This window comes from Phragmites australis, chromosome 11, assembly GCF_958298935.1.
Source record: "Phragmites australis chromosome 11, lpPhrAust1.1, whole genome shotgun sequence".
NCBI lineage: Eukaryota > Viridiplantae > Streptophyta > Magnoliopsida > Poales > Poaceae > Phragmites > Phragmites australis.
In genome coordinates, this window is record NC_084931.1 from 31,140,925 (window position 1) to 31,155,885 (window position 14,961).

At 43.8% G+C, this 14,961-nt stretch overlaps 2 protein-coding genes across 2 annotated transcripts; both read left to right on the forward strand.

The window, feature by feature from the left end:
- The first annotated feature begins 329 nt into the window (after positions 1-329).
- LOC133885861 (uncharacterized) lies at positions 330-2,379 on the forward strand. The gene is made up of 2 exons (XM_062325625.1): positions 330-1,015; positions 2,157-2,379. The coding sequence occupies exons 1-2, from the start codon at positions 407-409 to the stop codon at positions 2,316-2,318; spliced, it is 771 nt and encodes a 256-aa protein (XP_062181609.1). The 5' UTR covers positions 330-406; the 3' UTR covers positions 2,319-2,379.
- A 9,615-nt stretch (positions 2,380-11,994) lies between these two features.
- Positions 11,995-14,281, forward strand: LOC133885426 (calcineurin B-like protein 4). The gene is made up of 8 exons (XM_062325140.1): positions 11,995-12,495; positions 12,615-12,697; positions 12,798-12,857; positions 12,949-13,057; positions 13,147-13,199; positions 13,324-13,404; positions 13,498-13,610; positions 13,728-14,281. Exons 1-8 carry the CDS (start codon positions 12,414-12,416, stop codon positions 13,780-13,782), a joined length of 636 nt encoding a protein of 211 aa, XP_062181124.1. The 5' UTR covers positions 11,995-12,413; the 3' UTR covers positions 13,783-14,281.
- The last annotated feature ends 680 nt before the right edge of the window (positions 14,282-14,961 follow it).

Sequence of the window (14,961 nt, forward strand, 5' to 3'; positions counted from 1 at the left end):
TTATAAAAATAGTTTTTTTTAATAGTTTAAATTCTACACGCACTTTTTAGATAAATCCAATTAAAATAAATTTCAAATGAATAATACTTACCAAAAAATCTATAATTTTTAGAGAAATATAAGACAATTTTTAAATAATTTAATTAGAATCAAATTTTGTATAAAATTAATATACAAAACTTATAATGTTCTATTATTAGATATAATATTTATAATTTTATGTTACAAATAATACAGTACTTATAATTTTATGTCATTACTCGCCGCTTTAGTACGATACGAGAAAGTGCAGGGGTACTTTTGTCCAATGAAGAAGTCGGTATAAACCGGCCTAATCGCCACGGCCACACGGCCACTCCTCCCCCTCTGCGTGGCGTCCTCCTGTGGCGATGCGGAGCAGCCAGCCATGGAGGTGCTCAGCTCCAGCCGCTTCTCTAGGGCTCTCCCCAACCTCCTCGATCCCGTATCGAAGCGCCTCAAGCCCCCGCGCCGCCGCCGCGGCGTCCTCCAAACCCTAGCCTCCGCCCCCGCCGATGCCGCGCCGTCGCCCTCCTCGCCGCAGCCTTCGCTCTCCCGGCTACTCGTCGCGGCGCTGCGGGGCGGTCGAGCGGGAGAGGAGCTCGCGGACCTCGCTGCGTCGGCGGCGGGCGGGGAGGGGATAGGGACGCTGCTGATGAGCACGACGGCGGCGGCGGTGACCAAGGCGCGGGAGAGCCCGTACCTGCTGGCGCTGGCGGCGAACCCGACGTTCATGTCGGCGCTAGTGGCGTGGGCGGTGGCGCAGGCCACCAAGGCCGTGCTGACCTCCTTCGTGGAGCGGCGGTGGGACCTGCGGATGCTCTTCAGCTCCGGGGGGATGCCGTCCTCGCACACCGCGCTCTGCACCGCGCTCACCGCCTCCGTCGCGCTCTGCCACGGTGTCAGCGACGCGCTCTTCCCCGTGTGTCTTGGGTTTACTCTCATAGTCATGTACGACGCCACGGGCGTCAGGCGCCACGCCGGAATGCAGGCCGAGGTGAGATGATGATTCGGCTGCGTTGTCTATTTTATAGTAATTTACTGAGTGGTACGATATAGTTTATTCTGGAAATTTCAGTTTTCACTGAGCTAATTTTGTGAAATGAGGAAACCACCATTGTAATTTTGCATTACAATGGAAGTCTGAAACTGCATTTATAAATTAGAACGCAATGGATACTATTATCTTCCATCATTATGAAACGTTGCTGGGCAAAAAAAACGTTATATAATGTCATGTACAAGATGTAGGTTTTGTTGTGCTTGGCAGGACATCCTGATTCCAAAACAATTCAGCTAAATTGCAGAAATGATTATTTGTTGGTTGATATATGGCTTGTGTTGTGCTAGTAATACTTTTCATTTCTGGGTCTTTATATATCTTGTGGCGCAGGTAAATTGGTACTTTTGTTTTTTTAGTATTGGTGGCTCAAAATTGTCTGTTTTTAAATATCTTCAACTGTGGCGTACTTGTTGGCAGTGATATTGTGATGCCGCTATAAGTAGCCATAGTATAATAGGCAACATAGAAGAGTATGGCTAGATATTCCACACTACTAGCTTAGTCAGAAAAGTTAATAATTTTGGCTTGATGCCGTATATGCATAAATTTACTGTGCACCTTAAACTTGAGTGCTACTTTGTTTAGCTCATAGAGTTTTATTAACCACATAGCTAGCAACTCAGATTTGAAGTGTTGTCATTTGGTTGTTTTCCTGATGCATCGTACTGTACCTCGAGTAACACATATATTGACCAAATGAACCCAGTACATCAACTAAGGACTCCTATTGTCAATGATTTTTTCCGAGACTAACTCAATTAAGCCACTGAATCAGTCGTCCACCCAGTAATTTGTGATGTCTATGAACTTCCTAGTGGTAACTGGTTATTGTACTCAGACACTCGAATTCTGGTTTAGATTTTAGAACACTCCTGATTATCGTTTTTGATATATGCATCATATCAACCCAGTAAACAATGATGTGTTATGACGGTGCTTTTCCTGATCGTTGCTCGCTGCGTGCTTCTAGGTTGTTTTGGTCCTTGAATTTATAGGTACGACATGTGTCTATCATTGATCGTGAGACTAATTTCAGAAGCTGTTACCTGATATATATGCTTTGTGATTGACACAGGTACTCAATAAGATCGTTGAGGACCTGTTTCAAGGCCATCCGATTAGTGAAAGAAAACTTAAGGAATTGTTAGGGCACACTCCATCACAGGTTTTTGCCGGAGCATTTTTAGGCATCTTGGTAGCCTGGTTCTGCTGCCAGGGTTGTATTGTTTCCATCTGATGTTACTAGTGTATGACTGATTCAGAAATGGAATCATTCTCCCACGAAGATTTTCCATGAAGTGTAACCACTGTCTTGCCTAGTTTGACCAATGTTCACTACTGTTTTGCCTTCCATCCTAGGCATTTCCCTGTATATATGTAACTCAATAGAACGAAATATTCCATCCTAGGCATCTGATGTTGCTGCCAGGAGTTGTTAGGGCAAGGGCATGAGCTGGTTGACGAGACCAGAGAGATCTATCTCGAAGCGGCCAAGAATCATGAGATGCAGGGCATGTTTGCCGAGTTTCGGGACGGCATCCGGCGCCAGTGCGAGGACAAGGGCGTCGTTTATGTCGACGACTACTACTGCGGCAAGGTGGCGAAGGCCAAGGAGGCCAACAGGACCGCATATATGTTAAAGTGTTTGGTGGTGCCGGCACTGAGGTCTCTAGCAAAAAAGGCCTAATAGGCTAATACTATTACTCAGCAGATGATGGACATCTTGTGTTATACTAGTATACTCGTCGCCAAAGGCTAATCTTTTTCCCTTTTTTTTTCGAAACGGCCGGCCGGAGTTCTGCCAAGCTTATATAATACGTATAGAAAGAGAGCAAGGTAGAAAGAAGACCCATGTGACAGGTGCAAAAACAGTGGTACGCAGTGGTTTTCTCCGTGTCGAGAATCCTGATGCCAATGCGAAATACGAAACCCCTGTGTAAATGTAGAGTAGAATTAACCTTTCTCGAGGTTTTGCGGTGGCGAAGCACGGGCTCCGGAGACCGGGGCAAGTGTACGTGGTATTGGGTGTCTCGATCCAGAGACTCACACGAGAGCACGCGAGGCGCCGACGGCCAGATGGCAGATGGTCGCGCGGGGCGGGAAGGCAGATAGGAAGGGAAATTTCTACATGCTAAAACTGTTTATTTGAGTTAAGGTTTATATAAAAAATATAGATAATAAAATAATAGAATATATATAAGAATTAACGGATAGATATATTAGGTAAAAGAGATAAGCAATCGAGATATGTCATATGTAATAATATGTTATGGAGTTGCATTTTTTCGATCAGGTTCCGTGAGCAAGTAGCCAAGCAGCATCAGGGCCGGCCGGCCGTGTGCGCGGCCTCGCGCGAAATGTTACCGGAAGCTTCGAGGCCCGCACTGATCTCAGAAAGCGCGCACGAATTCTTTTTCACTTTCCTCGGCGGCGTGACGCCGGAAGCTGTCGACGGCGGTTGCGTACGCCTTGGAAGGAACTAAGACCATTAACAAAGATGTGCGTGACCTTATCTTTTGACTAAGTTCGGTGTTGCTGCTGCAAAAAGACTGGACATATTCTACAAGCTACATATTATCGGGAAACTCATCATACAATCGTGAAGTCTTACCAGAATATTCAGAGATAGATACGTGTAAAGAAGGCTTGTTAATGTTTCGGAATTGATTCAGTGGACCTGGTGGTAGAGACTGACTTCAGCTTTTGTGTGATAGCTCTGACGGAGTTAAAACTCAGCATATCAGCTTGGACATGCTAGAAGAGCAATCAACTCGGCAGTTTGGTTAGCTAGTATCTTAAGTTGTATTGCTCATCTTCTAAGTACTGATTGTATTCCACCATTCTCTAATTAATAAAGAGCTCGTTTCCCTGAAAAAAGGTCTTACAAGAATATGAGGGGTATGGCTGCAAATCTGGGGAAGGATCACTCAGATATCATCGCTGTCGGGTGCAACCCGCCGAAAGTTCCTCCTCACTTTGACGAAGAAGTCGAGGTCTAGAGACAGGCCTGTAGTTACTTAATTGTACAGTTTGAGAAAGCGCTAATGGTTTTGGAGACAGACTGAATCTTTTGCTTTGCACATCCCTGAACATATTTCCTTCATCGTATTACTGAGACTAGTAGTTACGTTGTCGTTCATTACATGGCCTAATCTGGAACGATTTTGAATCTCTAATGATCTGTGCAAATTTCGAAGTTTGGTGGAATTTTTTTCATCTCCAAAACGCAAATTAAGGTAGGGCACCGATTGGTTAGGGGGGATACACCAGGAATACACATATTTCTTTCTACCGTATTTGTGCATGGATCACGTGTAACGAATGAAAGGCCCTAACACATGGAAATCTATAATAATAACTAGTCTAAACCTGGTCGCACCTTCGGCACAGGAGCGTGTCCTCGACAACGTTGGTTACCACCACCGTTTGATCAGCAATGAACAGTATCGTTGTTCATGTATGGCACAGTTGCTCACGCGTAAGTCTCGAAGACTCCACTAACAGCTGGAAGAACCCAGAGCGAAGCTCGAAAAGGGACGAAATGCCTTACAGCTGTGAACTCCTCGTCTTCAACAACTAGCTGGTGAAACTAACTCGATTGCCGCTTCTCTCTCCACCGCACTGCCCACTTACATAGGTACAAATCAAACTTTCTTTTGTAGATCCAGCACTTGCGAGCTGATGGAGTACATCTTGAGCCAGATCGAGCGCAGGATCTGATTCGAGAATAGATCGGCAAAAAAACCATCTTTCACAGATACAGGCAACGTCTCCTCTTTCTCTATCGACACTCACTATCTCCACAACAGTCGCCCTCACGGCAACCCACTCCACCGTGAGGGTTTAGATCCGGAAAGAATCTGTATTTCATGCTACTTTGCATGCTTTAATTAGTCCTATCAACCGATAGATCTAAAACGAACGTATCAGATTATTTATTACAGTGGCTCCATAAACAATAGAATCGCTACAATATCTTGCTACGATAAATTATTATAATAAGTAATGGTAGAGTACTGTTTGTCTAGACTCAGATCAGTGTGCATTCCGATAACTTTGCTTCACAGCATGCAAATCCGTCGTCTACGCTTCTTGGTACGTATGCATCTTGCGTGCGCAATCACTCTCTTATGCCTTTCTAAATTGAATGCAGTGGTAGTGGCACAATACTCAAGTTCATAGTTTCTATCTCCTACGACGATTATTCTCTTTCCTGGTTTAGCAATTAGTCTAGAAAAAGGGACAATGTTGTGTGATAGAACCTGAGTAGCCTTAATTTAGTGCACTTCAGGGGCAGGGCATAATTGTCTACACATGTAAAAGGTAAAGGCGTAAAGACATCAAGCCTGCATAATTAACCTGATGAATCACGATTATTGATTGATTAATTGTGCACTTCTGAACTGCTATGAAACTAATAATAGAGCTTCCTGTTATATTAATCAAGCAAAGGAAAATCTCTACACAAATTGTACTCTCTTAGGTGCTTGTCATACAACCGGCTGCAATATCAGTCTGCAGTGCTTCTCCCACATGTCCATAGCACCCAAGCCATTAACCGAGTCTGCAGTGCTTCTCCCACATGTCCATACCACCTAATCCATTAACTAAAAATGAGGTCGTACATGCTGGAAGAACAAATCAGGGTTCATGTTACAAAATGATTTCATAGATAACGCTAGGGAACGAGAGGTTATCTTCGCTTGTGGTGTTCTCTGTTTGGGCATAGTTTCCTATGGAACTGCCATGTGCAGTGTTGCCTTGCAACACTTTTCCTTTTATCAAATCATAGCATAACCGAGATAAGGGAACTTATACTGCAGAGGCTGCAATATTTGGCCTGTGCAGCACGCTGAAGCCTAAAAGCAGTAGTAAGGTTTAATAAACAACTTTGTTCTGCTGTAGAATTTTGTGATAACTGGCACATTGAATATTGTATAACTGTATTGGACAATTGCCCAAGAACATGCTGTTGTACCTTGACATACACACCTACAACTTTGCGACAATAAGCTTGCTCCAAATTTTCATATAAGAATGTCATAAGAATTTCGTTTTTTTTCTTTACAACTTAATCAGTAAGTAGTACATATTTTCTCTACTGCGTAGTACTTACTGAAAATTTCCTAACCTGGTTATGCATAGTGCAACAATTAGGATTTTATTAAACAAACTGGAGAAAGTGTAAATATATTATAGATCTTAATCACTATCAAATGCCTTATGGTGTTAACACTGATCTTTATGCAAATCTGTGCCTTGCAGGGCCTAATGCATCTAGCACTCGGTCTCAACAATTTAAGCTTTAACAACTTCTACTGTGTTAGAGCCTTTACCTTTTGTAACAAAAAGCATTCGGCAGCAGCTACTGTCATTTTGATGTATATATAGCAATGCTAGTTATTTTCAGCTGATGTATTTAGCACTCATGCACGGGTCTCGATGATTCTGGTGTGTTACATCCTTTACCTTTTGTAACAAAAAGCTTTATGCAACAGCTACTGTCATTTTGATGTATAAATATCAATGCTACTCCTAAGTGTGGGGTAGTGGCGTGCAAATGTGATCTTATATGTATATAGCAATTTATCTTCTACTATACTGTACTATTAAGTATATAACAATTTATACACTTCATCTACCTAGTACTTAAGCTACAATTATATGTAACGTATGTGTGGCAGTGCTTTGCACCTGGTATGCTTTTTAAGACCATCTCTAACCATATTCTCTTCATTTTGTTTCCTTCCCGATTCACTTTTCCGTTTCCATTACCTTTATTTTTTCTCATCTCCAACAGCTCCTCTTTGAGAGGAATCGTGAAGGGAAAGGAGAGAGAATCTTGTTCTGAAGGGAATAACTCTGAAAATCCGGTCGTAAAGTGAACTGTGAAGAGAAACTATTGAAACGCTGAAGAGAGAACGAAAATCTCTTCATGATGGGATTTTAGTCCTCGAAGGAAAACGATTGGGTAATCACTGTCCTCCTAAAACGATGTGTACTCCTTTATCACTGTGGTCAAAATAATCGTGTCAGCAACGGGTCAAAAACAGCGTGTACTCCTAGTGGAAATGCAGTCTAAAACCTGCAAATTCCACCGGTGGTGGGCAGCCATGGCCGGTGCTCCACAAATCCCAATAAGGGAAATAAAGTGGCTCATCATGTTAGTCCGCTAGGAGGACTGAAAAGAGCGAAACACCATGACTTTTAACAAAATAGCGCAGCCCCACGTGTGGTTTTTGCAGGGGCACGGCACTCAGGCCACCTCATGAGAGGAGAATAGTGCACATCTATCCCGCTTCTCTGTTGTCTTTTCCTCTTTTTTTCCAGTTTTTCGGCTCTTCTGTAAGGTTTCTTTGCCCATCGGACGCTACTTTTTATTAATATAATTCTGCGTCTCTATCCAATTCGTTGAAAAAAAGTTAAAACCTGCAAAATGGTTCACGAACGTCCCAAGTGTCCACCCACCTATGTGACATGCTAATTGTTTCACAAGTTGATGACATCAACACACTACTTAAAAAAACATAAGTGATAGATGATAATCGTTATAGTTAATAGGTTTTACATCTGTCGTTCTGAATGCGACACTAATAATTAGTTATAAGTAACGAGTAATGATTCATTACTAATCACTAATAAAGGTAATAAGTAACTAGTCATAAGTGTGATCCGTCACTTATAAAAAATTGTAAGTGACGAGTCACAGTTATAATCGGTTACTTATGACTGATGAACGTTTTTCGTATTTTAAAATACGAAAAAATTCAAAAATAATCATCTGAGCTATCCCAACGTAAGGGCTATTAACACTCGCTACATGTCACATGTAGGGATGACAATCCTACCCGCGGGTACTGTGCCTAATGGGCGCGGGCACGAGTCTATGATTTTGTCCATGAGCACAACGGGTCGGGTACCAGCGAAGTCATAGGTCGGGTGCGAGTATGACAGTTCGCCCACGGGTGCCCGCGGTATACCCGTGACACTGTGTACCAAACTCTAACCTCAACCCAAAACATTTTAGCCCAGCCAAATTAAGTGTAATCCTAGGTTAGCTGTCCTGCTCCTCAACCAGCCAACCCCACAACACACTCACACGATCACACCGCCCATCGCCCATCGCACACTAGCTCTCCAGCTCCAGTAACCACCCACCACACTCCAGCCTCCAGGACTCCAGCCCCTAGCCACTGCACTTTAGGCCTCCAGCGCTCCGCACTCTGCATGTTCGGCACCGCTCAGCACTTCAATTGTGGATGGCGCCCAAGTCCATCACCTAGTGCCCAGATCCGCCCAACCCAAGGCTGAAGGAGCAAGGAAGAAGGCCGAGCGATGTCTCCCCAACATTCATCAACAGTATCCCATCAGTTTCCTCATGAATTTCGCGTGCCACCACCTTCTTTCCCCAAGTCCGGTGACCATCTTCCGCCCCTCACCATCAACCCGCCGTCGATGCATGCCTTCCGACCCTTTTAACACATTGTGAGCTCTAGTTGACCTCGTGCATGCTTGTAGGCGCGTTGGTCTGGCCTCGGCCCACCATCGACGTGATTGACCGTAGAGCCGAGCGCCGTCGCTAACCCTCACTCGACGCTGGCCACCTTTCGGACCGATTCAACGGTCGAGGTCCTTTCCAATACGTTCACCGTCGCTTGCTGGTTCTTGTGCTACTTGATTCGATCGAACCCGTCGCTAGAGCCGCCTGCGAGCCAATGAAGCTAGCCTGGCTAGTTGCAGTCAAATACACGTAGGCTACCCGCGTGTTTTGGGTACCCAACGGGCACGAGCACACTATTGTGCCCGCCATCCTTTGCGAGCACGAGTCTGTTCTGATTCGCCCGCACCCGATTTGACCCGTTACCATCCCTAGTCACATGCTATTTTACACATTGTTTTCAAACTCTGCGTTTTGTACGAATCAGATTCACGACCTTTGCTCACTTGTGTTGACCCTTACCACCATACCCTCACGTGTGTTCTGAAGGAAGACAAATATTTTATCATTTTTACATTTTTTTTTCCAAAGGTCATAAATAACGGTTCATAATCGTGACCCGTTATTATAAGTGACAGGTCACGGTTATGACTCGTCATTTATAACTATTTTTTTTACTGAATTATAATTTGATAGATGACACGGAGTGACATTCGATAAAATAGGTATAATTTTTGTATATAGACATCGATTTTGATTTTTTTTACTCTACGGATATCTACAGAAAAGTTACATCCGTTTATCCTCACTTCATCGGGATCAACGAATTTATCGAGGCTAATAACAATCTAGAATATTGAGTTTTCGCGTTCTGAAATTTCTACACCATTTTTAAACACGCGTTTGTGTTTATATCCGTCACACTTTACATTAAACTTGAGCAAAAATATACAATATTTCATATCATAGGCTGCTGGGGTGAGAACAAATAAGAGAAAAAAATAAAAAAAATTTACAACATCATGTTATGCACATATTTAGTATATAAGAAAATAAATAAGTAAGTTATACTGGGAAATTGATTGACTAATACATTTAGTGATTGGTTAATTAATTTTTTTTCACATGCTCGATTTCATCAAACTAGTCATTAGTGACGGGTCATAACTCGATCCAACACTAATGACTCTCTAAGATAACCCGTCGCTAATGAATTAATCATTAGTGATAGATAGTAGTTAACTAGTACAACTATGACCTATCACTATTATCATATATGATATATCGTATTATAATTTGTTATTAATTTTATATCTCATTTGTCTATTTTTACGTAGTAAAAGTATTGTGCAGTTATGTCCAGATTTAATATTTGAGCTTGCTAGTATCATTGATCAATTGGGCAATAGCGATATGTCCGGCAAGAAGTCCGCGTGTGCTGAATGGCAAATAAATTAGTCTACATCTACTTCCTCTGTTTAAAAATAGTAGATATAATTTTTTAGTTTGATCTTTGAAATTAGATTTTGATTATGATTTTCTCAGAAAATATATCATGTATAACAAAAAAAACTTATATAATGTGAAATTATTTTGAATTATAAACCTAATTGTATAATCTTTATATACTAAATATTCTTATAATTTGATTCAATATAAATCAAAGTACACAAAATCTAATTTTTTTAAAATAAAATATACATATTATTTTTAAACAGATGGAGTAGTACTTCACGGGATTCTTGCCCTTCTCTTGGAGGTACAATTGTCCGCAGTCCAATTGTGCCGCTGGCAGGCACAAATCATGGAAGGTGCTGCGAACGATCGAGTTCGGTTTCAGAGTTCGGTTTCGGTCACTCTTTGCTCCTTTTTCTTTTGCTGGACGGCGGAGGATGAGAGTCGAGTCGACCAGAGTGTACCCAGATGCCAAGGACCAGTCGCCAACGTGACCGGCACGAAAAGCGCTTTTCCACTGTAACAAGGCGGGACTGGAACGAGCAGAATCATACGAGCTCGCGCTATCACGTCAATGAGAGGTAATCCGTTTCATCCAGAAAATGAACGGTAGTCCGACCTTTCTTTCTTTAACAAATCGTGCCAGCGAGAAGGAACGGTGTGACCTTTCCGATGGGGACTGAGCACCTGAGCACCTCTGCAACTGCACCTGCACCTGTAGTTGCAGCCTCGGCGCGTCGCGCGATGGCAGCCGCGGCGTTACGTAATTGAGGTCGCAAGCACGCACGCTCGCAAGCACGCACGCAAGCCTCTAGGCCCTAGCAAAGCTGAGGAACCAATGCAAACACCTCACAAGTACATAGCGTAGGTGGGTGCGCTGAACTTGCAGCCGATGTAGAGTCTCAAGCAGTGTCCGTGCGCCCAAAGAAAATTATATAGTATCTCATCTTTCGAAAGATTTTCTAATTAAATAGATATGTGTCTTCCTTTTATTTTATGTGACACCTGGGACCAAATACATATATGAGATGGTCTTTTGGGGGTCTTTTAACATAGGATCCTGTAGAATTTCCTTTCCGGTGTGTCTGTGCGGCATGAGCGTGCCATACTGTGCTGCGTCGTTGAAAACTAGTAGCCACCAAGTCGTCGTCCAGCTCACAATCTTATTCGACGGGGCTGCACGCCTCCCTCTGCCCCGATGACAGCTGACTGTTTACACGGGTAGTCATGGTTGGATCAGCGGATCTGATGGTGTTTACCCATGAGCGCTCTAACTCCTTACTTGGTAAAGAGATGCAAGTTTTATAAACTAAAGATTCACCTTTACCGATTAAATTAAAAAAATTAAATACTACCCTAGTACCAGAAAAATTGCTTCCAATATGATCTATCCAGATTTGAGCTTTCCCATCAACCAACTTACCAATTTACAGTGATAATCATCTATAGAAATAGATCCTTAAACGATGCAGTAACATATAAGTTCGATCCTACTTATTAGTGATGATGCAGTATTACATAGAATACCTCTTTGTCGTCCACAGTTTAATTTCCACGAGGCGACACGAGTGAAAAGAGAACCACAACGGGTTCAGCCTGGCATGACATATAAGTCCAATCCTAGTTGTTAGTGATGATCCAATACTACATAGAATACCTTCTCATCATCCACCAGTTCAATTTCCGCGAGCGACCTAGTGAGAAGCGGAGAACCACAACGGGTTCAGCCGGGCAAAATATCCAGTGCCGCTCAGCGATCTCGCCTCGCGCGCGCGGCCTCGTGTGGAGTACGCCTGTACGAGGACTGGACGGCACCGGTGGCCCTCGAGGCTCACCGGCCTGGGGTGTCCTAGTGGAGCACAGCCGTGGGCCGCCTCTCGTCCTCCAGGTTCGTCGCACCTGTCGCGCTCTGGGCGCCCAGGGTCCACGAAATCGCCAACTGTGCGTGCGCGCCGCACAGAAAAGCACAAGGACGTTTGACTACGAGCGGCGTGCCGGTGGAAACCATAAAGCTGCAGCCTCGGTGACGCGCGACTCCAGCCAGGAGACAGACGGAAAGAGAGGCGTGCGCGTGCAGGGTGAGGACGCGGCACGAGATTTTCCGCGCGCGAGAGGGAGAGTAAAGTAGAGGCGGAGCATCGCCGAGCCTCTTCCTTCCCCACTCCTCCGAATCACAAGGTTAGATAGAATTGCCTTTGAGACGAGAGGATTCTTCTTCTGGCTGTTTCTTGGCGCCCGCGGCCGGACAGATCGCCCTGCCGCGCGGCTCCACAAGTATCTCGTGGCCGGCGGCTGCGGACCGTGCGGAGAGGGAGACTCGTGCCGGCCGAGGCTCGCGCATCGTTTCGGCGGCGGACTCGACGGCCCCGCGCGCCTGCGCCACATCAGTTGCCGAGCCCGTCGTCGCTTCGCGCGGACGCGCTTTGAAGCTCGCGTCCCATGGGGTGCGTGTCGTCGAAGCAGTTCAGCAGACCCGCGCCTGGGTACGAGGAGCCCGCCGTGCTCGCCTCCGAAACCTCATGTGAGAACCACCTGACCAACAACTCTGCATCTCACTTGTAGTTCTTGATGAGCAATTTGGCACTCTTGTTCTGTAACGCTGAGAAGTGCTGCGCATTGTGGTTGCTTTGCTTGTGGCAGTTACGGTGAACGAGGTGGAGGCGCTGTACGAGCTGTATAAGAAGATGAGCTTCTCCATCTTCAAAGACGGGCTCATTCACAAGGTAGGACACATAGATTCAACTCCATTGGCAATGGTACCTCGATGAAACTTTGCGCGCATACGACTTTTATTGTGCTGATGAATGAGTTTGTGTTATTCAGGAGGAGTTTCAGCTCGCATTGTTCAGGAACAGCAAGAAGGCCAATCTCTTCGCAGACAGGGTCTGTCCCCTGTCCATTCTTGCTCTTACAGGAGAGTTGATCAATTCGTATTTCTCTTGATCAACTCGATTCATGTGTTTTTTGTTGACAGGTCTTCGATTTGTTCGATCTCAAGCGGAATGGGGTGATCGATTTTGAGGAGTTCGTGCGGTCGCTCAGTATATTCCACCCTAAAACACCTGCATCAGAAAAAACAGCGTGTATGAACTGTTTACCTCATGTTCGTTCATCTTATTGTCATGCGTGCTAGGAAATTGACATGTTTGATTTGCTTTTCTCTTCTATGCAGTTGCGTTCAAATTATATGATTTAAGGGGGACAGGTTACATCGAGAAAGAAGAGGTGATCATTCACTTCTCTTTTTCCACCTACATTATTTATGCTTGTGCTACTCATAGTTTCCACTAGTGGATCTGGACACTGCATTGGGGTTTATTCTAATTAAATCATCATTTTATTCAAACAGCTCAGGGAGATGGTCTTGGCGCTTCTAGACGAGTCTGATCTCTGTCTTTCCGACAGCGCTGTCGTGACGATTGTTGATAATGTAAGGAGACACTTCTCTTCAAGTTTTTATCTTCAAAGATCTCTCTTTTTTTTTTACTCCAACATGTCTTATTCTGATCCGTTTGAACTGCAGACATTCAGTCAAGCAGACTCAAATGGAGATGGCAAGATAGATCCTACGGAATGGGAGGAATTTGTGAAGAAGAACCCAGCAGCACTAAGAAACATGTCACTTCCATATTTGCAGTGAGTACTGCATCTCCCCTAAGAAACATGTTCCTTAGAAATTCGCTGTTTTTATCCTCTTTTCAAGTGATTTCGTTTTCAATCTCATAAGTTTTTGCGTCATTACTAATTGTTCAGGGACATTACCATGGCATTTCCAAGCTTTGTAGTTCATTCAGAAGCCAATGACTGAAACATTTTGGTAGAGTAGTATGTAAGCCAGCGCAGTTAGTTCAATGCGCTCCGTTGTGGGCTTGTGGCTCAATTATCTCCGAATTTGCTGGAGAAAGTTCAGAATGTAGCTGCCACTGAAATGTGGCCTAACAGGATGATGACGATCAAGAGGACATGTGAATGATGATAAGCATCAGAAGATGACCAGTCAATGATTTTCTTCCCATGTGAAGGATTCAGAGGCTCAACAAGCTTGCTCAGCGAAGCAGTGCGAGTCAAGTTCTTACGGTGCCGACTCCTGAAATGTTCTCATTTTACAGCTTGAATATAGTTGCAAGGCCCGTCTTGCATGTAGTTGTAAAGCAGTATTGACTGGTGAGGAATAGCACATGTGGATTATAATAGTCTTTTGGAAGGGCACGTAGTAAGATGATCATAATCACATTTGAACTGAGCATAGTTTGTTAGGTCAGGTCCTTGTGGTGAAATATTTTGGGTTGAGTCTTGTACTCGGTACATATGCTCATATTTATAAAATGCTCATATTTATAAAATAACTATATATATCCTTGATGTCCTAATAACCTATTGATATAGAGATCGGAAGGTGTATTTCCTTCGTCTAACAAAAATATACTAATTGTCAAGTACCGATTTTTGGGGAGTGATGGTTCATGTATCTGTCAATGAACGTCTGTCATATGGGCTCTACATGGCCCCGGATGGGAAAGTCTATGTACCATGTTCGGTCCATGGGCCATGGCGAATCCAAACACACAGAGTTAGGAAGCAATTTTCAATGTTTTGTCCCAAAGACCAAAGTGCTAGATCATCACCTCGGTAAAAAAAGAAGAAGAAGCCTGCATTGCTTTGATAGTGCACTACGATTTGTACAACCCTCGAGATCCCAAACTATAGTGACAGCAGCGGCAAGTAAAGCATACCAGCAATTACTCCACACAAACTAGTAGTACTACTTATAACCACTACCAGTCTACCACACAGCCTTCGCTAACCCGTGCCGTGCAGCCTGCAGGCGCGGTACAAGCTAGATGAGACCTGGCCGAATCTGCAGCTCAGGCTGTGCTTTTAGAAAGTAAATTTTATAGATCTAATTATATAAAAGATAAGTAGTACTACTAGTTGTATGGATCACAGAATAAATAATATAGATAAAATTTTATAAGAATCTTTTTAG